At 43.7% G+C, this 26,393-nt stretch overlaps 2 protein-coding genes across 7 annotated transcripts; both read right to left on the bottom strand.

Annotated features, from left to right (window-relative positions):
- Positions 1-732: 732 nt before the first annotated feature.
- Positions 733-3,742, bottom strand: pigv (phosphatidylinositol glycan anchor biosynthesis, class V). Its single transcript, XM_032519343.1, has 3 exons — positions 3,346-3,742; positions 1,925-3,091; positions 733-1,818 (listed from the first exon to the last, which is right to left on the bottom strand). The coding sequence occupies exons 1-3, from the start codon at positions 3,412-3,414 to the stop codon at positions 1,531-1,533; spliced, it is 1,524 nt and encodes a 507-aa protein (XP_032375234.1). The 5' UTR covers positions 3,415-3,742; the 3' UTR covers positions 733-1,530.
- Positions 3,743-4,582: 840 nt separating this feature from the next.
- On the bottom strand, positions 4,583-24,281 carry arid1aa (AT-rich interaction domain 1Aa). 6 transcript variants are annotated; one of them, XM_032517991.1, is made up of 20 exons: positions 23,049-24,281; positions 20,601-20,819; positions 19,870-20,481; positions 19,632-19,751; positions 18,819-19,059; positions 13,782-13,871; positions 13,510-13,677; positions 12,615-12,948; positions 12,328-12,473; positions 12,157-12,242; positions 11,812-12,021; positions 11,504-11,708; positions 11,177-11,330; positions 10,856-11,025; positions 10,549-10,732; positions 9,761-9,886; positions 9,107-9,203; positions 8,087-8,924; positions 7,822-7,952; positions 4,583-7,724 (listed from the first exon to the last, which is right to left on the bottom strand). In XM_032517991.1, exons 1-20 carry the CDS (start codon positions 23,967-23,969, stop codon positions 5,856-5,858), a joined length of 6,921 nt encoding a protein of 2,306 aa, XP_032373882.1. In that variant the 5' UTR covers positions 23,970-24,281; the 3' UTR covers positions 4,583-5,855. The 6 variants fall into 6 exon arrangements, with proteins under 6 accessions (XP_032373882.1, XP_032373883.1, XP_032373886.1 ...); XM_032517992.1 differs by having other exon boundaries at positions 10,856-11,019; positions 23,049-23,969; XM_032517995.1 differs by having other exon boundaries at positions 10,856-11,019; positions 11,177-11,312; positions 23,049-23,969.
- Between the last annotated feature and the right edge of the window lie 2,112 nt (positions 24,282-26,393).

The raw sequence follows: 26,393 nt of genomic DNA, 5'->3' as shown, positions 1-26,393 counted from the left end.
AAAAAGTACTGTAAAACTAGTGGTAGTAAGGTGGTGTTAGTGAAAATTAAGTCTGAAAAAGGGACAAAAATGTCAAATTTTTGTCCGTTTTTGACCCAGGAGGACAACACAAGGGTTAACAGGTGATAATCTCACTGTTGGAGTCCGAGGCCAGTGTTCTGTTTTCATAGCTGTGACATTATTCAGTGAGTTTCCAACATTGTTCTGCTAAGAAGACTTGAGTTCATTGAGTTGTTTGTCATAGCACAATCATTTATTAGACAATGTTTAATGGATGTGAAATTATAACCACCACTTAGGCTCTTATTCTTTTTAGCCAATGACCCAGGAATAATTGTTAATATTCAAAACATTTCATACAGGCCAAACAATTTAATACTATAAAACCTTAAATGTATTGCATTGTTCCCCAGAGAAAACCCACTGAGTGGTAACTGCTCCAGTTCATTTTTCTTTGTCATTGAAAACTAATACACATGTTGGATCAGTTTTTGTCAAAACTCTTGCTTTGACTCCATAGAAACTGTGCAAATCACCAAGAGCTCCAATTAATTTATTTTGTGCTTTTTGGATGAGGTTAGATGGTGCACTCGATGGTTTTAAGAGTAACAGCCTCTAGTGGTTAAAGATATGTCTGCAAGCATCGGCGGTGAGTTAACACATGGCTGTGCAGTGAAATAAAGTAAACCATGAAGGAAGACAACAACAACAGTTCACATACATACATACACATGTTGTAGATTTATCACACACAGTTTCATATTTAATTCAAGGGTAAACTTTCCAGTGCAACTTTGGCAGCCAATGCTCTTTACAACAAAACACAATGTAGCAGTTTTACATTAATGCCTCAAAAAAGGATTACTTCTATAAAGAAATCTAACTAAATTGAGGACCCTTAAACAGCGACAAAATCTTTATTTTTTTCATTCACATTCAAAAATCCCAAACTGTAACTTGGAATAATTCTTCGAAACATGCAATATTAAGTTAATAAAATGTTATGCTTCAGCAGGACCTCAGCAAGAAACATCAAAAATGTTTCTTTTTCAAGTACAACCATAATCATCCAAATATTTACAGCTAAACAGTGTTCAATAAAGGTTTAAGGAGTATTGTACATTTGAGTTTTTTCCCTAACAAGTTAAATTAGTTGACTATTGCATGAATAAATCTGCATCAAAATTGTAGTCATGTCAATAAGTTTAATGTAGGGCATGTTGACATAAATACAATGAGTACTTTTAATTTTTGCGGTGCATTTATTTACCCAAATTGAAGCAAGTGATTTCATTTTCAAAAATTAGTGCCAAAACAAAAATGGTCTATTGGTGATGTTGTGTGTGTGTGTGTGTGTGTGTGTGTGTGTGTGTGTGTGTGTGTGTGTGTGTGTGTGTGTGTGTGTGTGTGTGTGTGTGTGTGTGTGTGTGTGTGTGTGTGTGTGTGTGTGTGTGTGAGAGATTTAAAAATTATGTATGGCCCAGTCCTAAATAGAGACATTGCATTTAAAGCTCAGAGTAATGTCTTAAGTCATGTCCATGGCAAGAAGTTACAATGCAGTGCCAGGCCCAGCAGCCAGTAAGAGAGAAAGTATCCCAGGATGCTCTGTGTGGTAGGAGAACAGGTTTTAAAGTGGGGCAGAAGTGCAATAATGGGGTTTTGAGCTGTGTGCTTGCATCCATTTCTGGAATGTGTCTGTAGCTGTACATTGGGATTTGACGTCTTTCTTCGATGAAGAAGTGGTTCATTGAGAAGAAGCAGGTGTGCACTTATCCAGAAGGGCACTGGAGACGAGGAGGCCATGAATCTGGTTAGAACCTAGAAATGCAGATTCAAAACGGGAATGAGTGGAAATCAACAGTTGTTCCTCACACCCAGACATATTAAAACATTCCGCAATAAGGTGATTATATCACTGACTTACCTGCACATGCATGCACAATGTTCCAAACCCCAGAAGTACTGTTGAATGGACAACATACACAAACACTCTGGGATTGAACAATCCTGGTGTAGGTTTGTCAAGTCGTTTATTTGCATCTGTCTCCCAAAGTCCAAGTCTCAGACACAGTTCTGGATTGGCTTGAAAATATGCATAAGCTGCCATTATGCCGAGGGTTGCCATAGGTAGAGCCAGAATAAAGTTAGGTATCTGCTTTAGCTCAAAGTAGCGGAGGAAGCCCACATCCCAATAAACATCCTGGATATGAGAATAAAGCAGGGGCAGCGGTCTCATGCACCAGAGGGGCGGTGGACCATTTTCATCTGGAACCCGGTAGCCCTTTAGTTCAGCCAGCGACAGAAGAGCAGGGGGGATCCGTTCCAAGGAGACAGATGGTGTGCAAAACGTCCTATACCCATAGTACTGGAAAGCAAAAAAGGGAAGGGCAATAATGGCAGTTCCCAAGAGAGAGGTAAGCAGGAGACGGATGATGGCCCAGATATAATGGAAGACTTTACTGTGGCCTTTTGTCGTTGTTCGATACACACGTATTTGGGAAATAGCGTGCAGTGATGGAAGATAGAGTAGAAATCCTATGTTAACAAGTCCATTAGATCGTGCTGCAGTGGCTATACTGAGAGCCAGGCAGGCTCGAAAGGTGAATCCTTTCTCCAGGAGGAACAGACCACCAAATGTGAGTGCAGCAAACAGGCTCTCTGAGTATCCAGCGGTCATGAAAACATTGGCAGGTGTGATGCAGTACAGTAGGCTGGAGAGCAGCGCGAGACGCCTGTCCTGAAGAACTATCCTACTGAGCGCATACAAGGCAACCACACTCAGCAAGAAGAGGGCACTGTTCCCCAGAGCCACAGCCACCAGCAAACGCCCCCGCACACTAAGCCAGCTGCTCAAGGGCCACAGCAGCGTCTCAGCCAGCCCTCGGAGGATGACAGGAAAGAGGGGGAAGAAAGCAAAGTTGTGCTCATAAAGGTATCCTCTCTCAGCAATGAAGAGGAAGTGCTCGGCATCCCAGTGAGAGAGGCCACCCAGCAACCACTCCACTGCGGAGTCCAAGTACAGAGGCTCCTCTGTCCTTGGGGGTCTGAACGCATCAGCATCATGGTCAGGGATGACAGCATTGAAGACAGCCTGAGGAGACATATTTAACATTAAAATAAATGATGCCAACATGTTTTGTTGTACAGAGAAACAAAGCACACAGGTGTACAGTACTTCCCTGAGCACCACTCATTAGCTAACTTTACCCCACAGAAACATAACTACCAAGGTGACTTCAACATCAGAGAAAATGAGGGTTAACTGTTGATAAACACTATAGCTATAAAATGGGGAAACGAGATTGGCATCTTGTAACATTCACATCCAACTTGGCTAAAACGTACCTGCAAAAACAACGACAGACCCCTGGTAACTGTGGCAAACTCCAAAACTGCTCTGACATCCATAGTCATTGATGTGACGGAGAAAATCTGAAAAAGCCGGCTATGACAGGCCTGAGCATTGTCGCTGCTACGAGACAGTCACTACTGGATTCGTCATATTGTCTATAAAACATTGCTAGCTAGGACAATTTACTTGACGAATGACATTCTGGAAGTTTCGCGTTGTCATTGCTTTTATAAAAATTAAGTGAAGGTAAGAACTAATTTTATTAGACCGATAACCGTCGTCAAGCAGCGTTTGTTTTCGGGTTGTTTTCTCAGGTGCAATCTTTGTCCTCACATCCTCAATACTGCAGCAGCTCTGCTCCGTTTCGAATGGAACTTTTCACTTCCGGTGTCAGCAAACTCATTTCAAAATAAAAGTTAATGAGCCCAGATGCGATAACCCATTTATTTTCTGCTACATGCACAATGATTTGTTTTATTGCATAAGTTTAGGAAAATAATATCAATGATAGTTTAACCTATATTTACTTACATTTTATAACCAGTTATAATCAGCTTTTCCGTAACACCGTGTCCATAGACTTTAAAAAATAAGGTCGTCATTTTATAGTCTATGGTTGTCTCTTTCGGTCACGTGAAGGGTGAAATATTTATTCTTTCCAGCAGGCGGAGCGCCAAACAGCCTAATGGACTGGTTTTTCAAGTGGTGCAAGTAGATTATCCTTCGTTCGAAACGTGAGGTTGAGCTTTCTGTCTTTTTAGTGTAGTAACTTTATTTGGCTTGCATGTATGGTTCATCTGTTTACACATTCCTTTTAAGTACGCTCATAAAATGCTTTTATAACAGTGATTTTCTCGTTCCTCTATCTGATGTACATTAACATGAATAGGAAATGGTTTCTTACCCTTTGTTTGGTTACTGATCAGCTAAAATGCCGAGATTTAAATATTGAGTTCTCTCAGAGAGAGCCTATGTGCAGTCCCCTTCTTCAGGCTTTATGTCATGTAGTGTTAGTGACTCACCACACAGTAATATAGCTAATGCATTTCCACGTCAACAATTGAATCAACCAATTAAGACCATGTTTTCTTCAAGTTTCCTGAGCACTAAGGTGAGAAGCGTGTATTTCATAAATTCTTTTGAACCAAATTTTATGTAAACTCACACATTAGTTGGGATTGTTTGTCCGGAAGAGGTCACTAATCCAAAAGAACAAAACCATCAAACAGCTTACGAAGATTTAATGTACATTTATTCTTACCACGTGGAACATATAGTATAAAGATTTCATACTGAATAAATGATATTCATTGAGCCAAAAAAGGGAAAGGGAGGAATTTACATGTTGTCTTAGCTACATAGTCTGAAATACAAATATGCAGAATCCATGACTGAAGAAAAATTGTCAAATGTGTACTTCATCTAGTTTATTTTGTTGTACCAGGATATAACAGGTTTGAGTCGTGTCTGCTGTACTACGGAGCTGTGGAGACACCAGAGGTGTGGGTCTAAATCAGCGGGGACTGGAGGTCACAGACCAAACTCATATGTCAGCCTCAATCCCTCACCAATAACAAGTGTGAGAATAGTGACACAGACAGAGACAGACACAGAGAAAGGAAGTGTAATGTACAACGTTATATATACACCACAGCAATGCTGTAATTGAAGTTGAAAACCAGTCCTAAGAGGCGATTTCTTTTCATAAGGGTATTCATACAATCAAGGGATAAGAGGAGGTAAGGGTGTTGTAGGTTCTTGATACTTTGGGGAAGAAAGCCATTTTGTTTAACACCAAACTAAAATGACCTCAAAACTCTAAAGAGCTGCATCTTCTGTTTCTGTGTGAACCGTGTTTACAGAATGCTTACACTCAAGAGCAGTACGGTACAGAAAATGTCCTACAATCTACTGCACACTGCACAGGCCTCCCCGGTGAAGGTGTCTATTGACAGCACTTGGTCTACTGTCGGGCTGACTGGTGAAAATCCAACTACAGCAACTATAACCAGTAGGCCACTCGTCAGTCTGCTTCACCTCTGAACGTCAACCAGTTACAGACTCATTGTGCCCTCGAGGGGAGAGCTAGGGCACATGGTGTCTCCCAAACTCACTGTAAACGAGACAGCAACTTTGGTTACAGTTTTTGTTTTTCAGCTATTTATTTATTTATTCATTTATTTATCTTTATTAAAAAGTACTTTTCCCCCCAAGTGCAGAACAGTCTCCCAACCGTGGTGCTCTGTGTCATCCAGTTGCCATTCATGTTGCAAGTAGTGTCACTTTGTAGGCCTCTCTCTGGTTTGTAATCCACCACAGCTCAGTGATGACCCTCCTCAAGCAAGGACGGCCTGGGGAGGGCTCAGAGAATGGAGTCCGAAGGATTTTCATAAATTAAAAGACAGTCACTTGAACTTTCCTTGCCCACACAAGCCAGGTTTCCAGGGAAGTGGGGATTTGGGATAAAACCCCCAAAAAGTGGAGCCATGGCTCCCTACAGCTGTCATGACTGGCCAATCAAAAAGAGTACATCACAGATAACATGAGAAACCAGTGAGTTCATTATGGGAGACACTGAAAGGTCGAGGAGTCGGGACTCTTGTAGTGTGAACTCTGAGTGGTTCTCCTCCACCTTGGCTAAGGCGTGCAGAGCCCGAGCAGCTCGCCGCATCATGTCCGGGCTTGTGGGCTCGAAGTGCATCCCCTGTAGGTGTAGTAGAGAGCTCTGGCTCTGCTGGAGCTGTGTGGCAGCCAGACTATCTTCTAGGAAGCCCAGCAGGTTGCCCACACTGCCTTTCTGAACAGCGATTGCTCTGGCTGCCACAGTATCACCCTGGGCCAGGTTGGCCAGTAGGACCACGGCCATCTCCCTGCAGACCGCAACCTTCCTGTCTCCGATTAGCCGCACAAGGTTCCCATATAGCTTCTCCAACCGACTGAATGGCGGAGTGGCCAAGATGAGGTCCACATTGTTATCTTGAATGCTTAGCTTGCTTAGTGTCTCCAGAACCAGTCTCTGAGGTGACAAAGCACTGTGGGGGCCGAGGGTGGGGAAGGGGTCCTGGGCCTCTGCTGACGGGCAGACAGCCCAGTGGAGAAGACCATCCAACAGAGGCAAGCAGATGCTCTCTGGGTAAATGGAGAGGTCCAGTTGGCCTGAGATGTTCGCCAAAGTGACCAGTGTGTTCTCCCTCAGGAGCTCCAAGCAATCCCACCACCATTCATCCCTTTGGCCCATTCCCTCATCCGAGTCCTCATCTTTCTCGTAGGTGAGCGGAGCTTGTTTGCGCTCAGGGTGCCTGTGGTGGAGTAGGATCAGGCGTCCCAGTAACAGCAGTAGCCCTGGATGTTTGGACATCTCGTGGTCATTGCCTGGCACAAAGGAGAGGCTGCGGATTATATTGGAGACACAAATGCAGCGACGGGCTAAAGAATCCTGCCAGTTAGCCAGTGCAACGAGTGGCCCCTCATCTTTACTGTGAGGCTCATCCTCCAGGATGGTGCCAGTCTGCTGTGCCTGCTGGGTTAAAACACTGCCGGGGAAAGGAATAGGTCTATTATTCTCCTGGTGAATTTTGGCAACTTTCTCAACTGTCATTGTCTCCAAATCTGTTTTCCTCTCCTCCTCAGTGCTGTGTGAGGAGCTGGCCTTCTCTGGGGAAGCCGTCTCTTTTGGCCTCTCTTCTTCATCTTGATTCTTCCTTTTCTCCTCCTCAGATGGCAAACAATTTTCCAGTGACATTTCTTCTGGGACTCGTTGCTTCAGCAAATTTGAGGGCACAGATACTCGTTCTCGGGGTTCCAAGAAGTCTTTGCGTGGTTCAAAGTGAGTCTGGATGTGGTCTGTTGAGTCTCCGCCTCCAGCGCTCCAATGAAGTAGCCCACTGTCAAACTCTTGCAGTTTGCCGTGATTATTTAACTTGCTAGTCGCAAATGGATCTTTCTTTCGTACCACCTTTAGAGGAAACTTGTCAAACTTGCTGGCCTGTTTGGGTCTCTCACTGGCAGCTAAGGATTGCGATGAGCCCGTCTGTTCAGATGAAGACCCCTTGCTCTTCCTCTCCTCATCTTCCGTTTTCTCATCTCGACCCCGAGACTCAGTGCACTGATCCTGCTCCTCCTCCTCCTCCTCCTTCACACGAGCTGGCCCCTCCGTTTCCCTTTCCTCCTCTTCTTCGTCATCTACTTCTTCTTGTTCCATGTCCTCAGCCCGCTGTTCTTCTTCTGCACTGTCCCAGTCTTGTTTCAAGGCATCAGGATCAAGCAGTGTCCTCTGGCCAGGGTCTCCCACCTCATACTCCCGAAGAATACCAAAGATTTCAATGAGACAGCGTCTGAAATACTCAACCACCAACTCTAGTAGGCCAGGCAACTGAAGAAAGAACATAGAAATAGAACATATTAGACATGATCACTACACATAGAGTGCAGTTATAAACCATCATTAAGGGCTCAGTGTGAAGTCTCACCGTGTTGAGATCAAAGGTGGAAATACTGTTGTCATCATACAGGAGAATGTTGATGGTATCTAAGGCCCACGTACTCTCAGCCAATAAACCAGACTTTAATGACATCATAACTCTCCAGGCCTCAGGGGTACCTAAAAAGCCAGGACAAAAAAACAAAACACAATTGGTACACTGTAAGAAACAATAGAGAACAATATAGCTGGACTAAGCAGCATCAGGCAGTGCTGACAATAAGAAGTTCAATATTCATAATCTTTAGTCATACCAATATCTTTCACTGTGAGTCTCCGACGTGGTTTAAGGACAGGATGTGACGCTTCTATAGAGCCTGGGGGAAAAGGCATGTCTCGTCTTATTAGAGGCGACTGCACCGGAGGGGGCACTATGTGAGACGCAGGCACTGGAGGGCCAGCCTTCTGCATCTTCATTACTCCGTGTATATAGGGAGATTTACTAGGTGATGTCCTGCTATCCATGGGCCGGGGCATGGAGGCCGGGCTGGACACCTGTGGAATGTGGTTCTGCACACCCTGAAGGGGCTGGTAGTTGGGCTGTACTGAACGAGGCATAGGTTGGCCAGGCCCTGCTGGACCATAAGGAGGCTGCCGCGGGCCCATCTGACCCCCCCACTGTCCATCATGATTCATGCGCTGTTCTGATGACATCATCTCCTCAGAGCGGTTCATGCCAGGGTAGCCGGGTCCCTGGGGTGGGCCCCCAGGGCCACCCTGTCGGCTGGGGTAGCTCTGATAGTTCATGTCTCGCGGTCCCTGCCAAATACCTCCCTGAGGTCCCTCAGGGCCTGACTGCATCATCTGAGGGGGCATGTTGGGCTGAGCGTTGGGCCCCGTCGCTACCGGCATACGTTCACGACCAAAGGGAAATGGAAACTGATTGCCTGGGCCAGGTGGACGGCGATCCGAGCCGGGGTAGGGTCCATTGCCGCTGTACTGATTGTACTCCTGCTGTCCTGAAGAGGGTGCAGAGGTACCTCCTGGCTGTTGCTGCGGTGGTGGTTGTTGTCCACCATGGAAGGGACCACTGTACTCCGTCTCATGGCGTTTGGGTGGAGGATAACCCCCTTCCACAGGACGCTTGTAACTCTACCCATCAAAAAGTTCAAAGTGAGAATTATTACACACCATTTCAGTTCGAAACAATTGCCTCTTCAAAACAAAATCTAAAATATGATAGCAGCTTACTCAAAGACAAAATAATACACTAAACCAAAAAAAGTGTGTATTGAGCATAGCTAGAGTTAGTGTAGTGCAGATGGATCAATGACCTGTTGTTGCTGTGGGTACATTCCAGGCTGCTGATTGGGATAGGAGCCTGTAGGGGGCGTTCCCTGTCCAGGATACTGATTACCATAGGAATCATGCCTGCAAACATTATGCATCCTCAGTTTGATCATGAAAATACTGTGCACGTTTTAACTCACTGGATTAAATCATGGCCAACTGTCCTACACACGGTCAACATTTTGGCTCAGTGATGAATTTGTGATGAAGACATCACAAGTTACTTTGTGTTCAATCTATAATAATATTATTAAATACAAAGGCAAAATGTAAATGCTGTATATAAATACTTGTACTGCCTACTACTTAATACCAGACAAAAAAAGAAGAAGGAATTTACACATTTAAAATCATCCAAACTGAGCTCATACTGTATTTCACATCACATACAACAAGCCCAAACCAAAGAGCTGTGAAGATTCAAAGAGACAAAATTCTAATGTAATTTAATTGTTGATTTGCCAAGCTCGAAATGTTAAAATACGTTGTGTCCAACATCATCGTACAACAGGATGAAATGGTTTTCTTTTGATGACACTGAAGAACTGAAAGCAATGTGCTTCTTTTATATGAAGAATTAGTAGTTTCCATTGACAGTAGCTGTAAATCCAAGAAGCTTCGCTAATAAGTGCACTGACCGTGGCTGCTGTGGTGGGAAGCGATTTGGCGAATACATCCCAGTGTCGGCATTGGCAGGTATCATAGGGTTTGGCTGAGGAGCACCGGATCCCATGTTGCCCTCTGGGCCCATTCCTTGCTCTGATCTGTGAAAACCAGAACAAAACACACACTAAGCTTTTTTCCCCCCCAGGCATATTTTGCTACACACAGAATAAAAATTTCGTTAGAAACAAAAAAACAAAGGTTAGAATCACAACACTCTAAATACTTTGGTTGCGATTTATTTATAATTCAAAGCAGCACAAATTCAGCGCATGACACACTCATGTCAGTGAGCAACATTACAAAGTAAAATGAATAATAAATAATAGACTTCAACAAAAAAAAAAAAAATAGGACCAATGATTACCATTTCCCAAACAATATAGAGTAAAGTGGACTCACAGGATGGGCAGAGACATGAAAGCAACATGATGCACAGTCCAACCTCATCTTTTTTTCACAAAATCGCAACATTTTTCAGATGGGCTTGACTGAATTTGAAGATAGTATTTGGTTCTGGTTTCAACTAATAAAACTTTGTCCATCCCTGACAGTAAATCATCCACTCAAAGCACAGTTGAACGTGTAAGAAGCCTGAATGCATTTCTTGAAATGCAAATAAACCAATTCAGCCTTTGAGTTACTTTTCCTGACCTGCACAGGAACTTTGATGTGGTGTGACTGAACATAATAAAAGCTGCTGGATATTTTCAGCAAGGTTCAATGACCTTGAAAATGCCATCTTCCATTCAATGATTCTTACCTCCTGTCGTAGCCTGGTCCATAGGGAAACTGCTGTCTGGGCCCCATTGGCATTGTGCCAATGGACCCAGGCGGTCCTCTGTTAAACGGAGGCTGCTGCTGCTGCTGCTGTGGCGGTTGCTGCTGCTGTTGGTCACCCACCCCGCTGTTCGGGCCCTGGTTGGCAGGTAGAAAGTGCTCCCCGACTGGAAATGCATTCAAAATTAAAGCCCATTGAGAATCTGATTAACTGAAAGGCTAATTACGTAAGTTCAGTTGTTTTTAGAATAACATGATCCATTCAGCTCTCGTCCATTCAGTGTGCCCACCTTTCCGCATGTTACCAAAGGGGTCCTTGTTGGGTTCGTAGGTGCCCATGCGTCCTTGCATGTCTGGTGTGTTCATGCCAGCCTGATAGGCAGAGTTGGGCGTCATGTTCTTCCTGGGAAAAGCAGGGTCACTTCCTTCAGAGAAGGGGTCCTGCAGGTTAACGCTGCTCCTAGAGAGAAGCAGGGGTGAAAGGGAGGGGAAATGAGGAGATAAAGTGGGAACAGGCGTAAAGAAAAATAAATGAGTTTCTCTAATCAAAATGTATTTTTTAGCCTCAAATCAAATGACCTAAGGTCAGAGATGTGTTTAACTAGAGTCACCTGGGCCCTGGTGGCATGGGGGGCATCTGGGTATGAGGAGTGGAGGCTGGAGTGGGAGGTTTCAGGTCCCCCCCTTCAGCCATGGAGCTGCTGGTGGACTGGGGTGTCTGAGGACCCTGCAGAGAGCCTGACCCAGCTGTGGAGCAGAGGGACGCTTCAGTTCGAAATAAAAGAGGAGCAGATGGACACGGTACATGACTTTAATGAAACTCAAACACTGCAAATTATGTATGTTGGTTGGTTTTAAAGTGCATGAATGTGGGTTACTGAACTGGAACTGCACTGAAACATGTTTAGTTGAAAAGATGGCTCGACTATGGCACTTACCTGGAGAGGGTGGCTGGACCTTAGCAGCTTGGTTCTTTTTGTTGTCTGTGAAAATCTCAGGAGGAGGGTCCTCACCACGCTCAATTTTGCACTCAAAGGCGTACAGACACTGGATGTACTGTTTCTTCAAAGAACTAGCAGCACTGCTGGATGTGCCCACATTCAGGGAAGTGGCCAGATCACGCCATTTCTTATTCTTACTCACCTGGAAGAAACACAAGAAGAAAGAATTATAATAGAGATTACAATTGGGGGCAGGGAATAAATGAACTATTTTTTATTATTGTATTTAAAAAGGCCACATTAACCTGTGCCATGCTGCCGATCTCTTTGACTGACATATAAAGACGAAAAAGGTCGAGAGGTTTGCGTCCTACAGCGGGCAGGTTGGTCATGCCCATGGCTTTCTCTTCAATGAAGGCCAAATAACGGTCCACCCACATCTTTCTGTCTGGCTCTGGTCCTAACTCATACAGACGGGTTATCTTTTCATTGGTTGTGGTCGAAGAGTTGGACTTCTGTATTGTGCAAGAGAAATACAAATATTTTTTTTTTAAACAGAGTGCAACTTTTAAATATGCACGAACAGAAGACCTTTGACTTTCAGTGAGTTTCCAAAGTACTGTTGTTACAATATGTACTAGACAGGTTACCTTAGATTTGGGCTCTGGCTTGGGAGTTCCACTACCATCTACTTTGTTATTCATCTTATTGTTCACTTCTGGACTGGGGGCCATACCTAGACACAATGATGGGGATTGCAATTAGCTGTTAAATTGCCACCAAAAAAGAGAATAATAGGAGCAGTCATCTCTACAGCTTACCACTTGAGTTATTGGCCATGTTTGGCCCCATAGGATAAGGTGATCCACCTTGAGTGTTCATCATCCCAGGCATGTTGTTCATGGGAGGGCCATAGGGTGGGCCGGAGCCTATCATACCTGGAGACATGTTTGGGTAACCAGGCATCCTGGAGAGAACAGAAAATAAATAAGCATCTTGTATTCATAAAAGTGACAAAATATGGTACAGGTATCTCATATTTAAGCATAAGTCCTTCCTTGTGTGAAGGGAATAAAGGTCGGCACATGAGGATTGATCATAAACCAACCTGTTGTGCATGGAGTTGGTGGCAGGGTGCTGCATGGCTGCGGGGTCCTGGGGCTTTCTGTTCATGCCTGGAGGAGGACACATTCCTGAGCCTACCTGGGGTGGCATGTTGCCCATGTTAGGAGGGATGTTTGGACCCATGTTGGGCCCCATATTTGGACCCATATTGGGGCCGTAAGGACGTGCCCCCATTTGATTAGGAGGCATCCTTCCTGGGGGCATGCCAGAATATGGCGGCCCCGCACCCTGTCCTGCCATGGAGTTCATTGGGCCTATGCCTGGCCCAGTGTAGTTTGCGTTGGGCATGTTGCTATAGCCCGGTTGACGGGGATAACCTAAGGATGACATTATAACAAAACAAAATCAGGTAAAGAAATCCCTTGGCTGTTTTTGTATACTGGTCTGTAGAAATCATTGAGAAGTTTATTTGTGTTCAATATTGAAACTGAATTGTTATAGCTATGGGAGAGTATTTTCCTTAAGAGCTGTGTGAGGCAGACTTTTTTCCCTACAGTGTGCTAGCAGAGAGAGCTATGCACCCTGAGCAACAAGCCTTCGTCACAGCCTCAGCTCTACTGACAGGAGGCTCTGCTACGTCAGCTGACTCTCTGCTTCACAGCTATAAATAGCTGCAACAGAGTCAGAGGGAGGGACCAACGATAGCATGGTATTCCTATGAGGCAGGGGAGATATATTCCATAGGTTTGTCTAATAGGAAATGCACATGAGAAAACTTTGTGAATAGATAGTAAATTAAGTGGAAAACCTCTAGAAAAATTACAACTTAATCCTTACAAATTCCACCTCTAAAGGCCCTTTTACAATTGATCTTTTTACAACATCAGGACAGAATTTCAAAACTAAAAATGCTCAAGAGACAATTTGAAAGTTCATACCTTGGGGGCCATATTGTCCTCCCTGCTGTCCATAGCCACCCATGGAGTTGTTCTGCTGATATGGGCCCATCCCAGGATGCATCTGTCCCCCTGAAGACTGGCGTGGAGACAGTGCAGAGGCTGACTGGGGGGAGCCATAAGTCATCTGAGGGTTTCTCTGCATGAACCCTGAAAGAGGGCAAAGGAAGGAGAAAATGCTCAGATTCAGATGCTACGGCAAAAACTCTCGACATACTAATCTATGACCACTTTACGTTTAGACTGCAGCATACCTCTGTCCTGGGCCATAGGAGACTGGCTCATTGCAGGGTGTAGACTCCCATCTGACTGCACACTTGATGGCCTGGGAGGCATCTGGGTCACTAAACAAAGTTAAAAAGTAAAAAAGTTTCAAGTCATTGGGGGTCATAATGTAGCTACCATGGTTATTCCGATTGAGGAGAAAGGCTGATTTCCATTCTAAAATTCTTCCTAACAAGTGTGTATCCCATTAGCTCCTTGGTAGGCACCATTTGGAGTATGAAGTTTAGTTTTTATTTGTTCTAAAGATGAATTTGGCCCAAAAGATTTTTTTTTTTAAATGGCTATCAATTCTGTGGGTGGACAAAAATACATGACATGAAACATGAAAGCATGTCACAGTATCACCTCTTTGCAAAAAAAAGAGGATACGATCCGGAGAGAGAGGGTAACTGAACAATCAAAATCTGCTAGCTAGCGGAGATGGCGGTGAGTCTGCAGACAAGCTGCATCGGGAACTACCTAATCAAAGAACATTTGCGACTTCAAAAAAAGACGTTCATTTAGTTATCTCTGGCCTCAAGGGAGATTTAAAGAAGGATTTCAAGGACGAGCTAGCGACACTGAGACAAGAGCGACACCAGAAGCTAACGGAAGTCAGGGCCAGGCTCCAGGGTCGTGACCCTGCGATCACCGAGGCGGGGGTGTGCATTTCCGATATGGAAACAAGCGGGGCAGCAACGAAAGAGGCTCTGCTGAGTCTGTTGAAAGAGCAACGCAGGCTGAAAGAAAAAGTCACCGACTTGGAAAGCAGGTCCAGGAGAAACCACTGAGGAGGGTCTCATCCATCCAGGAGGGATTTTCCCTTCCACCCACCAACAGAGGCTTTAGAGGGACAAAGGTTCCTCTGCTACAGGAAGTTGTCACATTTATTATGATGACTAAATGCTTGTTCAGAACAGGGGCTTTTTTTGTATTTTTTCTACAAGGGAAATCTGCTTTTGTTGAGGGTATAGCATCATACCATTCTAGACATAAGCTGGTACATTACGGGTCCAGAAAATGAAAGTAGTGTCTCTAAATGTGAATGGGCTTCGCAGCCCAGTCAAACAGAGCAAACCCCTTCTTAAACTAAAAAGAGAAAACATAGATATTGCATTTCTGCAAGAAACCCACCTGATGGAAGCTGAGCATGAAAAACTCAAAAGACAGGGGTTTAAATCTGTCTTCTCCTCCTCAAATAGATCCAAACACACTAGGGGAGTTGTAATATTAAATCCAGGAAAGGTGACATACAAACATATATCTACTATTAAAAGACAAGAAAGGTAGATTCCTAATGATTCGTGGGAAAGTTTATGGAAATTTGTTTACCCTATACAATGTGTATATCCCTCCTGGTTCAAAATCAAATTTTATACATAGGTAATTGAAACGATAGCAAGTGAAACCCAGGGGACTTTAATATGTGCTGATGACTTTAATACTCCGCTTAAAACAAACCTTGACTCAACTCGGGCAAGAATATCTCGCCCCCAAAAAATAAAAAAAATCATTATTTTTTATTGTTTGGAACAGACAGTAACAAAGTTTAAGACATATTGGAGCAATGGACCTCTCAGATCACTGCCCACTCTATTTGTCCCTGAAAATGACCAATAGAAGGAAGCTTACACACTGGAGACGAAACCCTAATGTACTCGACAACAGCAGGACACAACAGTTTGTAAAAGAAATTCGAGAATACTTGGAGTTTAATGATAATGGTGAAGTTTCTCCGCCCATACTCTGGGATGCCTGCAAGGCAGTTATGAGAAGCGTGGTGATCGCAGTGACATCTCTTCTTAAAAAACAAAGAGAAGACTCTCCAGACTGAACTCAAAAACTTGGAATCTGTACATAAATAAACAGACCCAAAGGTTAAAATAGAAATAAAAAGGAAAACAAACCAGATTGAAGAATTATATTCTCAAGAGATTCAAAAGACATTGCTATACACAAAAAAGTACTATGAAGGAGGCTGCAAATATTCAAAACTATTAGCATACAAGCTAAGGAAACAACGGGCAGATAATGCAATATACAAGATCATTTACCACCACATTCAAGAAATTAAAGAATGTTTTAAAACATAATATGAAAAATTATATTCACAACTTCAAGTCAATACAGACCAGAGAATGGAGTCACTACTCAAATCCCTACATCTACCAAATCCCTACATCTACCAAAACTTAAGAAAATAAAATATTGGCTTCACAATTTTCAAAAAGAAAAATATTTACTCCGCTATCTCAAGACTCAAAGCAGATAAAATCCCCAGGCGCAGACGGTTTCAGCTCAGAATGGTAAAAGAAACTGAAGGAGGTTTCGACACATATTTTATTAAAAACATTCAACTGGGTCCTGACTAAAGGGGAAACCCCTGCATAAAGGAAAGAAGCAATTGTATCAGTTATACCTAAGGGAAGTGAGGACAAATCAGACTGCCAACTACAGACCAATTACTGTGCTTCATTTGGACTATAAACTATTTACTTCAATCATCACAAAAAGATTTAAGAAAATGTTACCACAAATAATCAATATGGATCAAACCGGTTTTGTTCTTGCGCGCCAGACGCATGATAATATTAGAAGATCTCTACAAATTATCAGACATCAAAATGAAACACATTTTCACGTTGATCAGTTTAGATGCGGAAAAGGTATTTGACTCGGTCAGATGGAAATTTCTATTCAACAATGTGGAGAAATTCAATTTTAACATAGTAATTATTAATACATTAAAAGCCCTTTGTGAAAAACCATCAGCTAAGCTAAAAATGAACCGAGAGCTCACAGACTCGTTTTTGCTAGAGAGATCAACAAGACAGGGCTGCCCAATTTTTATTGAGCCACTGGCACAATGGATTAGGCCGAACAACAAGATCACAGGTATCAATATGGCAGCAGGTGAACAAAAGTTGGCGCTGTTCGCAGATGACGTGCTTGTTAGCCTTTTAAACACAACCGAATCTCTGCCAGCATTGATGTCTATTTTAGATGAATATGGGTCATACTCCGGATATAAATTAAATTTTTTTTAAAACTGAATCTTAGTTTTCATTTTGATCCCCCTCAATGTCTTTGCACCAGGTACCATCTAGACTGGGACAAGAATTCTATAAAATATTTAGGAATTATCCTACCTTTAGACACATCAAAACTAGAAGAAATTAACTATGGCCCCCTCAAAAAAGAAATTATAATAGATATCAATAGATGAAACTTGATCCCTAATCTCAATATCAGTTCTCGTATATATTTGGTCAAAATGAACATTCTACCAAGACTCATATCTATTTCACTCAATACCAATAGAGAAACAAGAATTGTATTTTAGAAAGTGGAATAAAATATTTTCCAGATTTTTTTTTGGGCAAGGAAGAGGCCAAGAATAAAGTACAAAACTACAATTACCAAAGGAGAAAGGTGGACTAGCCCTCTCGTTTGAGAAATTATTATAGAGCAGCCCAAATTCGACAACCATTGGGATGGTGTACTCCAAAAACTAGATCAAAATGGAAAGAAATAGAAATGGGAAAGGGAATACCAGTTGATAGTTTGGTTGGAGATCCTTCGTTGACAGATTGCCTCTGAGACCCAAACAATCCATGGATAATTGTCAACATGGGGTAAAAAAAATTTAAAAAGTATCAATTGAAGGAAAAAACTGAAAGTTTAAATGGTTTGCAGATGATCTGAATTTTCTACGGAATAACTATGACACAAGGTCCAAAACTTGGACAGACAATGGGCTTACAACATACTGCACACCCCTAGAGCAGGATAAAGTTTGGAGTTTCCCGGACCTAAAAGAAAGATTTGGACTACAGGACCAGGATCGTTTTAGATATTTGCAGATCAGGGATTTTACAAACAAAAAATTCCCAAGGAAAGTTACCTTAGGGAGGGATGATAGTCTTAACATTTTACAACAAGCCTTCAGGAATGTGTCCCTTCAAAAGATAATATCCAAATTATATTTAGCTCTCCAAGACCTTAAACGTGATCATACCTTGGGCATTAAGGAAAGATGGGAAGCAGAGGCAGGATTTACAGTCTCCCAAGAGGAATGGGACAGGACTTGCAAACAGCAGTGGTCAGTGACAAGCTCCCCCTCTTGGAGGGAATTCAGTTGGAAAAATGTGACTCGATTCTTTCTTTCTTTCTTTCTTTCTTTCTTTCTCCGGCACAAAAGGCCTACTACTCAAATCAGACTGCCTGTTGGAGGTCCTGTGGGAATACTTTGGCAAATCATTTTCATATTTTTTGGAGCTGTCCCTCTGTGGCTCTATTTTGGAGAGGTTCTTGGGGTTCTGGAGGCTGTTTTTAAAAAAGGAAAATGGTTCTAAATGTCTAAGTCATGTACCTGTGTGATCTGGATGGATTTGATTACACAAAGCGAGACAAATACCTTTTGAGTGTGTTGTTAGTGGGGCGTGAAAAGGCTGTGACCAGAAAATGGCTGAAGGATGACAAACCATCAATAAATGAGTGGATTAATCTAATTTATAATATATGTTATGGAGAGAATTACTTTCAAACTACAGAACCAAGCTGATATTTTTGAAGAGAACTGGTCAAAAGGGTTGAGCTGTGTGTCATTTGTAAGGCCTGATTTCATATAAATCGCAAAAAAAGGTTGAATTCTTTTAATAAGAAATGTCTTTTCCCTATTTTTGTGCAGTATAATTTTATTTATGATATGCTTATGTTTAACAGCTGTTTTACTTAATGCTCAAATCCTCCTTTCGTCATGTTGAATCCTTTATCAAGAACCGTTTTTTTCCCCCCTTTCTTCAAACAGCATCTTTATATTTTTTAATGATTGAGGCAAGTATTGTAACTGCTGTTCTACTTAACACACAAATCCTCCCCCTGTCACGTTATGTTGTATGTTCCATGCCCAGATGGGACATAGGTTTAAGTTACTAAAAGAAATCCAATAAAAAGTTGAAAAAAAAATTGTCAAACTTGTGCTACTGCTCATATGTCTCATTTCAGTGTGTGAGGGATCAGCCTACCTGGCATGTTGGCGGGTGACAGCGGTCCTGTGCGGGGTGTGCTAGCGCTGGCAGGGGAGCCAGCTGGCGAAGGTGAAGGCCCTCGGATGCCTGGCAGGTGGGGAGACGTGTGAGGAGAGAAGGGCGACTGAGCCTGGTTACTCTGCTCACCCTGGCTGCTCGAAACACCTGACGTGCTCACACCAGGACTCAGGGCACCCTCAGCACCTGTAGGCAGGTCATCGATGGACCCTGACAGGTCCTGTAAACACATACAGGAAAAGCAGAAGTAGCGTCAACAAACATTGTATATTAAAGAAAAAGTGAAAATTACAATTTCAAAAGATTCAGCTCTTGTTCATTTTTACAGACTGTAGCATTAGCATGTTGCAATTCCTTCTGTTTCGCTACGCCTGGCACACATACAAATATCCCACACACATACGCACACACCTAGAGGCCCTTGTCCTTATTTATCCTTTTCAAAGAAAAAAAAAATTAGTGTGCATTAGTGCCAGGGGTTGTCATGGTTACCAAGGTTTGTAGGATGTGAGCTGAGTCAGCATGTAGCAGCAGCCTTGCCATGTGATTTCAATACACAAAACAAGCTCACTTGTATTCATCTTAGATTTACACTCAACAACCACTAAAGCGCAGCAGAAGCACACAAAGTCTAAAATCATCAAGGGATTGAAAGCACAGCAACACCAACATGCAGAAGTTTTAGATGTAATAAGCTTCATATTGTCATATATTTTTAGTTATAAGTAGTCAAATGAATGTGTCATGTGTAATAAAAATGTACAAGACTCAAATAGAAACTAGCCCGCTTACACGAGGACGAAAAGCAAAACTGACCGGAAGGCTGGAGGGGCGGCCTTGACTGTCCTCTGGGCCAGTTTTGGGCTGGGTGGATGGAGGGGCGCTGGATTGAAATGAGTCCTGGGATACCTCCTTAAAAGACACCAGAACACATGCTTATGTATACTGCAAGAGTTACAGGAGAACATGCATGTGAGCACACACAGAGTAAGATAATTAAGTATGATGAATCCTAGACTGACGGTAGTACCTGCTGTTGTGGAGGAGGAAAGCGCTGATAAGGTGACTGTTGTGCTTGCTGCTGTTGCGGCTGCTGAGGGTTCGGCGGGTATGCTGCAGGCTGGCCCTGTGGGTGTTGGCTGTGTCCCGATGGCTGCTGTGGAGGCTGAGACTGTGCCTGCTGTTGCTGCGAGGGGGGCGGCTGAGGCCCCTGTGTGGATCCTGGATAGTTGGACTGGCCCTGTGGTCCAGCGGGTTCCTGGGAACTTGGCGGCTGTGGGGCCTGATTGGGAGGACCCTGTTGCTGGGCGTAGAGAGACTGGCCAGATTGTGGGGCTGAGGTTTGGGAATAAGGGGGCTGAGACTGTGGAGGCCCTTGGGATGGGCCTGGCAATTGCCCCTGGGACTGTGGGGGCATGTGAGGCTGCTGATAGGGCTGTGCTCCCTGGTTGTGTGGAGCAGACGTCGGTGGAGGGTGGGTTTGCCCTGGGTAAGGTGTCTGGCCACCCGGTTGCACCGATGGGGGCTGGGAGTAGGGGGTTTGCTGCTGGCTTGGGTGAGGAGCCTGGCCAGGCTGGCCGTAATATGGTGCCTGGCTCTGAGAACCATAGCCCCCTGGTCCCTGCTGTCCATAAGATCCCATCTACACAGAGTACACAAACACATAAGCCTTGAAAAACGACTGGGGGAAAAAAGCAAAGATACTGAGAGAATTAATACACTGAGGACTTATTTCTGAATAAGATAAATCATGTGAAATACCTGTGGACCATATGACATGCTACCCATGCTTCCAGGGGTACGTCCTTGCATTCCCACTGGGAATCGCTGAGGACCTGGAGGGCCATAACCCTGGCCAGGGTAACCGGGCCCCTGTTGTGGACCTGTGGGAGGCCCCTGCGGCGCCTGCTGATTGTATGGACTGCCTGCTCCGTATGGTTGACCTCTCATTTTTGCCATTGGGTCAATAGGACCAGGTGGCTGGGCATGGTAAAAACACCAGAAAATACATTAATCCAACAACAAACCGGCATAGGAGGAATTTAAATAGCAGGTGCTACAACTTAAATGCTGTTGTCCTTATTTTTATACAAGTTAATTGACCATCACAGTGTGTCCATAAAAAAAAAAACTTTGCTTCAATGCGTAACTTTCCAAATGCGTAAAAGCAAATTTTGATGAATGAGGAAATTGTGCTTGTTTCACCTTATTTCCCACGGTCATTGCCCACCCATTCACCTCAGTTTGCCATAGTTTTGGAAGTCAACAGAGCTATAAATATCTACTTTCGAATAGAGGGCAGGCTGCCCAATCTTAAACATATCCCAGCTGTGTTCCTGTTTTGAGCCTGATCCAAGTGGTCTCCCCCCCCCCCAGAGAAGGCAGTTTGGCTCTGGATGAATGACACCAGAAATGAACGAAGTAGCAGGAATCCAATTAATCTCTCACCTCTACCAAAAATACTTAATAAAACTTTAAAGTATCGCCTTCCATTAAATGAAGTGAATTCCTACAAGTGAACGTGCTGAGAAGAGTGTCCCCTGCTTTACAATGGCCCTACAAATAGCATGCAAAATGCCATATGTGACATTCTGCAGATCCAAGATAATGAAGTGAAATAAATAAGAGCAGCACATGGCTAATCTGCATAAGACAGAGAGGAAACTCCCTTGGCCAGTGAGAGATGGTGGACTGCCTTCTGATTGGCTTGGGGGGAGGATTGGGGGGAATTCTTTGCAGTCACACAGTCAAACTTCAGTAGCATGCCAGATACAGCAGCAACGCACACACTTACAGTACACACATACTCACAGGCAGGGGTCAAATTTGCTTTTTGCTACTGTGTAATGAGTTATAATACAGAGATGTTTAACAGTTAATATGTTTACCTAGGTAACACCAATGATTACAAATAAGGTGGTAAGTAAAACAAAAAACAAGAAAACAGATAGAAAAAGATACCTTAGGTATGTTATGTATGTATGTACACAGCCACTCTACCTATCACATAATAATGCAGGGTGCAGTTGAACATACAAGTTCATAGACTAGCAATCAAGCTACAAAGTATGTGAAAGGACTGGTTCTTTGATGATAAACCATGCTGCATGCCTGTTAGAACTAACAGCTAATATGTTTTTCCACCTCTTTTTTGGAAATATTTGTGAAAAGATCATGTCAAACATATAACATCATATATTATCCATGTCCAACACTAGACGTGCTGTTAAAAGTGGAGCTGGGAAGAGGAGTTAAACAGCAATACCTCTGGTGACCCTGTAATGAGTAAATGCTGCATGTTTTTATCAGCCACTGTTGCCTTGCAGCACATGTAATTAGAAATGGCCATGAGCAGGATGAGGAGCCAATCAGATTTCAGCTAGCATGTCAACCAAAGACCAACTATCTCCTGGCTTTGACAGTAGGATTTTACCTCCACAATTCAAATCCCTGTGCAAACTGCAATCTGCAGTCACTCACTCAGATGGCTGAGCTGACTGTTTACAGACAACATGCATGAGAAGCCCAGTAGCTTTTCAGCAAAGGGAAATACATTTAATAAATATATAAACCAAATATAGTATGTACATCCTCCCCTGACATCGTATATGACATGCAAGTGATTTAAACTGAACCTACACGAGCCATTTAACTAACCGTGAAAGGCTGATTCGGCATGCAACACATTCCTTCCGTCGTAGCCACAAAATTACAGCTTATCGGGCAGAACAACAATATAAACTTCACTTTATAAGCAACTATCACAAACTAATGTGTGTGAACACGTTACTCTACACAAACCCGTATCAATATGCACCTTTATAAACACAATACATAGTAAATTCAAAGTATAATACGCGTAGAGAAGCTATCAGAGAAAAAATGAGCCGCTGCTCCTCGGTGAGCATTTTCGCCCCTTTTCAAAGTCGGGCCTTCTTGGCTCTCTCAACGTCCTTACATCGTTTCAACAACTTATATTTTCTTCAAGCGGCACTCTTGTATGATACAAACCTTTATTGATATATTAAAAACAACCATTATTTAACGATCTAGTGTAAATGAAAAAAAAAAACATGAGAGGCAGCCATTTTAGAGTCTTTGCGAACTAGTATCAGACAATGGCTGGTCTGCTACGTTGTGAACTAGCTAGGAGGAGAGTAGGAGACGTTGTAAAGCCCATATCATGTTCATGTAATAATGTGACTTTACCTGGTTTCTAACTAGTGGCTGCCCGGCACTTCCCGGGCTCATAGGCGACGGGTGATGGCTTCTTTGTTGCCAACCCGGATTGCTCCCTCCATACAGACCGCTACTGCCCATGTCTGCTGGTCCCTTATTAGCTCCTTCTTGGCTACTGTAGTCGTTAGACGGATAGTTTGGATATCCCCGCGTTGCGCTGGGGGAGGTTAGGAGCTTGTTGAGTGTCGGTGTGGATGTAGGTTGTGGGTTTCCAATATTATATCTCTGGTTACTGTAAGATCCAGCCATCGCCGTGGGTCCTCCCGCTGGTGGCTGCTGCTTAACGTTAGCTGGCTGCCCCCCAGCTGTCGGCGCCTGGGTACTGCGAGGAGAGTTCATGGCGTACGCTTGGCCGGGATATGGAGTCCTGTTAGGGAATGGGTTGTAATTGTTAAACTGGTGGTTTGAAAAGCCATGCTCGTGTGAATTAGGTTGATATGGGTCCATCATGTTGCTCGACTGAACGACCGGACCCGCAGCAGCTGCCATGCCAGGGCTTTGTTGTCCGCCATGTTGATGAAAAGGGGCCCGACCGTAGTGCTGACTATATCCGTACGAAGGTGGAGAAAACGCCGTGCCGTGGTGATGCACCAACCCGGGGTGGTTATTTCCCTCCGGTCCGACAGAGTCATTCTGGTTATTATTGTTAGCCCTGGGCGGGTTCCCATTCCCGTTCTTCATCTCAGGTTCCCCTCCTCCCCCTGCATTTCTACCGTCGGCCCCGTCCTGCAGATCTCCCCGGCCCGGCGATCCGCTGTCCAAGCCCGGCAGCTTTTTGTCTGACTGCTTCTCCCCCGGTACCGACTCCTCCTTGTTGTCTCGATCCGGTTTTTTGAGTTCCGAAGGCGGGCTAGTGTTAAGAGTTGCGGCGCTGGCGACCTGAGCGGCCATGATATAGCCCCCCCCCCACCTCTCTCTCCCTCTCTCGGCGAGTCAGTCACAATCAAAAGCTAGCATTGAATATAAATAATAGTTTATAACCATTTATCCTTGTGTCGATTCATTCCCACCCCTTATTCCGGACCGAATCCGGCTGCCATCCCGGTTCCGGTTCCGTAAATGGGTTAGAAATATGATGGAAGCTCCATACAATGCGTTAAAAACCGACAGAAATTGTTGTGGGAGTTGTGTTACTGAGCCCGGGTAGAGGCAGGGAGCAAACCCAACCAACACGAGGCTCCGCTAGATACAGCCATTTTACTGAGCCGCACAGATGGCTGCAAAACATGGACTGGAAGCCCCTATGCGGACTGGACTTTTTCTTACAGTCACATTGTCTTCCCCCCCCCCCATAGATGGAATATTTTCTCCACATGAAGAGTGATGAGAGTCTAATGTTCACACAACTCACTAATATTGTGTTACCAACATATACGAACTATATAGTTTTAAACAACCGATGAGGTTATGTATTACAAAACATATTCATATGCATGGATAATTCCATGAGTGATCAGTGCAGGGGTGTACTAATTAATTCATGAAATATATAATTTTTGAAGTACATGTGTGTTTGCACAGATGTGAATGTCACAGCTGCAAGTGTAAAGAGCTGTACTGCACACTGTAAGATACAGCCTACAGAAACTAGTACATTTAGCCTAGTCTGCACACCTTCACACCTACTTGGAAAAAAGAAGACAAAATGAGTAGTAATAGTGATATTTATAAATATATTCAGTTCAGAAATCTGCCTTTGGACACAGTTGTTTTTAGTTAATTCCCACCAGTGTTTCTAAGTGGTAATTTAGGCAAGCAAAGGCAACACACAGGTTTTTCCAGAGTAGAAGGAGGAAGCCTTGCAGCAAACGAGACTATCTGCACATTCCCTCTTATTCCCTCCCCTGCCTGCCTGCCTGCTCTGCTCTCCTCTCCTCTACCACCCCCTCTCCTCTCTGCCTGTCTCTCACTCCAGCAGAAACACTCCTCTGCTGAGTGTGGGGGGATGGGTACACACACACAGGCTCCAGCTCTCTCTCACCCTACGCTGTACAGAGAAAAAAAAAACCAAACCTTATCTACCAGACAGAGGATGCATGAACAGTTTCAAAGTCTCCCAACAATTACAAAAATGGAGCATGTGTCCCCCTCCTCTCCTTGGTCAAATGAAGCAGACATTTTTGGCATAAACAAAACGAACAGGGTGTGTGAGATGCGGGGTGGTAATGAGGAATCTATGTGCTAGGATAAGTGACTTTTTTATTTAAAAGAATTAAATGAAAATGCATGTTTAGGTTTACGTGTCGTTTAATAGTTCGATTGGGTATTGATTACAAGTATTGTGGGTGTGAGACGAGGTTGTCTTTCGGTTTCTTTTCTCTTGAGACACACACACACACACACACACACACACACACACACACACACACACACACACACGCAACTGTCTCTCTCTCTCTCTCTCTCTCACACACACACACACACACACATACGCGTGCACACGTACACACACACATACATACATCTACCTCTAGGGGGCTTGTGGGGGGGCAGGAAGTACCAGTGAAAAGGCATACTTGATCACATGTACAAACATTGAACACAATTTAACATTCTGCCTGACACACCCCCCTAATGCACGGAGAGCACCGAGCTTTACAGGCACATATAATTTCACAGCCACATAATTCCACATAGGGTTAATGTGATTTCCCACATCAGTGCGAGCTCGCAAAGTGGATCCCATTTTATTTTAGACTAAGTACAACGATGCATGAGAAGTACATGCACTCACACGAAGCCTCGTGTTTAATATGTGTGTATGAGGGCTGTCTAGACTTTAAGTTTTAATGTTAGGTGTATACATTTGTAATGCGCATGTTGGGTTTTAAACTGGGTTTTACAGTAATGCAATAGTACAACAGCAGGGGTGGGAAAAGTAATCTCCTCCGAGTTAAAAAGAGAGTTGTAGTTGCTTTTAGAAAGACAGAGGGTCTTCCATCCCAGAGACCAGACACAGGGCCAGTTGTGCAGAAACAGATTTAATGTAGCTTCCTCTCCCCGCCTGACTTAATTTTTCTGCTCTGGCTGTGGGGAAAAGTTGGAGCAGACCTCTGCGGATCTGGGAGGAGGATTTGCAAGCTCATGTGCCATCTGCTGGACAGAAGGCTCAACATGCAAGGACTCACTTTTGGTCAAAGTCATGACAACTTCTGATGTGTTGGCGATGTTTTTTATTCATCTCGTTTTTGTTAAAAATTGCTTCATGGACATTATGCACTTATCTTATTACTGAGTATCCCATGATTTCTTTAGATTTACTGGATTTTTACCCAGCATGTTGCACAATACCCATTTGTAGATAGATAGATAGAT

Source organism: Etheostoma spectabile, chromosome 6, assembly GCF_008692095.1.
Source record: "Etheostoma spectabile isolate EspeVRDwgs_2016 chromosome 6, UIUC_Espe_1.0, whole genome shotgun sequence".
Classification (NCBI taxonomy): Eukaryota; Metazoa; Chordata; class Actinopteri; order Perciformes; family Percidae; genus Etheostoma; species Etheostoma spectabile.
This window is presented reverse-complemented; position numbering and strand designations above follow the sequence as displayed.

Bases quoted from the DNA above. Each gene is read 5' to 3' on its own strand.
- arid1aa (XM_032517991.1), bottom strand. From the start codon at position 23,969: ATGGCCGCTCAGGTCGCCAGCGCCGCAACTCTTAACACTAGCCCGCCT. The intron at 19,752-19,869 runs GTACTACCGTCA...GTGTCTTTTAAG, and splicing joins TTCCTCCTCCACAACAGCAG to GAGGTATCCCAGGACTCATT. The intron at 13,872-18,818 runs GTAGGCTGATCC...AACTTTGTTTAG, and splicing joins GTCACCCGCCAACATGCCAG to TGACCCAGATGCCTCCCAGG.
- pigv (XM_032519343.1), bottom strand. From the start codon at position 3,414: ATGACTATGGATGTCAGAGCAGTTTTGGAGTTTGCCACAGTTACCAGG. The intron at 3,092-3,345 runs GTACGTTTTAGC...ATGTCTCCTCAG, and splicing joins GTCTGTCGTTGTTTTTGCAG to GCTGTCTTCAATGCTGTCAT. The intron at 1,819-1,924 runs GTAAGTCAGTGA...CTGCATTTCTAG, and splicing joins CATTGTGCATGCATGTGCAG to GTTCTAACCAGATTCATGGC.